Source organism: Plectropomus leopardus, unplaced genomic scaffold (assembly GCF_008729295.1).
Source record: "Plectropomus leopardus isolate mb unplaced genomic scaffold, YSFRI_Pleo_2.0 unplaced_scaffold26071, whole genome shotgun sequence".
Classification (NCBI taxonomy): domain Eukaryota; kingdom Metazoa; phylum Chordata; class Actinopteri; order Perciformes; family Serranidae; genus Plectropomus; species Plectropomus leopardus.
This window is the reverse complement of record NW_024628348.1, coordinates 1-2351: the sequence shown is the minus strand read 5'-3', so window position 1 is coordinate 2351 and position 2351 is coordinate 1. Positions and strand designations below refer to the sequence as shown.

Sequence of the window (2351 nt, the reverse complement as noted above, 5' to 3'; positions counted from 1 at the left end):
CTACTGTTTCCCACCGAGCCACTAAGTGGAAACACAAGTCACGCACGCTGTCATGTCAACACTGTCAAGCTAACTGAAATAGCAACGTAAACTTCCGGAATATACTTCAGAGTAAAACTTTTATTAATACGTGAATGTGTTTTTTTATTTGTTGTTTTTTTAGCGGTGTTTTATGAAAAACAGGAAATAAACTTAGCACGTGCGTGGCACAGTGAATGTTTAAATTAGAGTGCTAAACATATTAGCCCCGAATGCTAAAATAGCATAGCATTAGCTAAATATATAGCTCATACAAGATACGGAAAATAAGTAAACAAATAAAAAAACACATCCGACGCAAAGGAGTGACGTCTCCCGTTTAAATATGTTTTTTAAAACAAGGACGGTTGCTAAAAACACGACGCTTGAAATTTAAATTTGAAAGTGGAGCGCGTCCACTTCCGGTGTTGGCGTCGCTGACTTGCCGCGGTCCCACGCTGCCCGCAACAGAAACACACAACCACCCGAGTTTAACTTCTCCCGGCTGCTTTTAAACATGGTGGGGAAGATTAAACACGTCCGCCAAAAACTGCACCAGGAGGCGGTGAAGCTCGACACGCCGAGCTCACTTAAAACTCCTGCTCCTCCTGCTCCATTTCCTGCTCCTCCTGCGCCTATAGCCGCGGAGCTCCACAACACAACACCGAACACCAAGAGTGAAACCTCCAAACACGTCAAACAGGTCCGTTATTACAACACAACTTATTTATCTCAGAATCTGTGAATCAACAAATCACACAAATACGTGTAAACACGGATCGGTACAATGCTTGTGTGTGGAATTTGAGCTTTATTTTGAAAGTCTCGCTCCTTCTTTGAGGTAAATCAGATCTGAAAATGTGGTGCAGAGCTGCTTTGATTGACTTCTTTCCTTCTGCTGTGAACCTGACAGGTTCTGGGAGCGGGGATCTTCCAGTCCGGGATCTTTGCCGGCACTAACATCACTCCGGAGGCCTTGGTACAAACGCTCAAGTTTGAGGATCCTCCAGATGTTCCAGTACCTGCTAAGAAAGGTAAGACTCTAAGACATTAGATTAGGCTCAACCTGTCTGTTAGTGCTCAGTGCATTGCTGCGATAATCAGTTTAAGTCCCGAAAAGCCTAGAAATGCACAAAAATCTCCAATGTCCGACAATCCTAAATAGGTCCTGAAATCTTAGAAATGTCCTAAAATCCATGAAGCGTCCTAAAAACTTAGAATGTTTCTAAGGTCCTAGAAACATCCTTAAATTCAACATATGTCCCAATATTCCAAAATGGTCCTAAAAATAGGTCCTAAAATCTTAGACATGTCCTAAAATACATGAAGTGTTCTAAAAACTTAGAATGGTCCTAAGGTCCTAGAAACATCCTTAAATTCAACAAATGTCCCAATATCCCAGAATGGTCCTAAAAACCAAAAAATGCCCTGAAATCCTACAAAACGTCCAAGAAAGCTTAAAACTTCCTAAAATCCTGAGAACTATCTAACTATCTAAAATCCTAGAAATGTTCTAAAATCGGAGAAATGTCCCAAAATCCTTGAAGTGGTCTACAATCCTAGAATTGTCCTAAAAATGCCAGAAACATCCTATAATCCAACAATTGTCCTAAAATCCTAAAAATGCCCTGATGTCCTCGAAGTGTCTCAAAATCCCAGAAACGTCCTAAAATCCAACAAATGTCTCAAAATCCTGAAAAGATGTCCTAAAATCCAACAAATGATTGTTATGATTTTCTTTTTTTTTCAGAATTATAGCCCTTTCAATGCCAAGTTTTTGTCATGTTGTCACTATGGTTTCAGAAGAAAAGAAAAAAAATACAAAAAAATGAATTATTTTCAATATACCACGTTAAGCAGAATATTATTATTTCTGATTATCACAGCCTGGGATATGTTGATGTTTAATGGCAACAGCATTTTTTTTATGCATTAATACTTTCGCTGAGTTAAGTCTTTTTAACCGACATCAGTCCTGATCATAAATATCAAACATCCATTAATTTTCTGACATTTAACCATTTTAAATGCTAGGTTTTTGTCATGATGCCCCCTACCCCCCAAAAAAGAATTATTTTCAATATACCACATGCAAAGGTAGCATTTCTTTATTTTTTGATAATGACAACCTTGGATATGTGAATGATTAACAGTGATATTGTGACAGTGTGATACCGCATGCATGAACACAGCCAAAATTATTTAAAAAATAAATAAATAAACAATGAAACAACAACTCCAGTAAAAATTAAAAAAATTAAATCTTCTCCCCTCATATTATTCTGTAATAATGTGGGGGTTTATCAATGTATAATGGCACTGAATTCACAAAC

At 37.8% G+C, this 2351-nt stretch overlaps 1 protein-coding gene across 1 annotated transcript; it reads left to right on the top strand.

Annotated features, from left to right (window-relative positions):
- Window positions 1–459: 459 nt before the first annotated feature.
- slx9 (SLX9 ribosome biogenesis factor) lies at window positions 460–1464 on the top strand. The gene is made up of 2 exons (XM_042516917.1): window positions 460–721; window positions 932–1464. Exons 1-2 carry the CDS (start codon window positions 536–538, stop codon window positions 1070–1072), a joined length of 327 nt encoding a protein of 108 aa, XP_042372851.1. The 5' UTR covers window positions 460–535; the 3' UTR covers window positions 1073–1464.
- The last annotated feature ends 887 nt before the right edge of the window (window positions 1465–2351 follow it).

Excerpts from the sequence above, each read along its gene's own strand:
- slx9 (XM_042516917.1), top strand. The coding sequence starts at position 536 with ATGGTGGGGAAGATTAAACACGTCCGCCAAAAACTGCACCAGGAGGCG. Across the intron at positions 722-931 it reads CCTCCAAACACGTCAAACAG|GTTCTGGGAGCGGGGATCTT; the intron begins GTCCGTTATTAC and ends TGAACCTGACAG.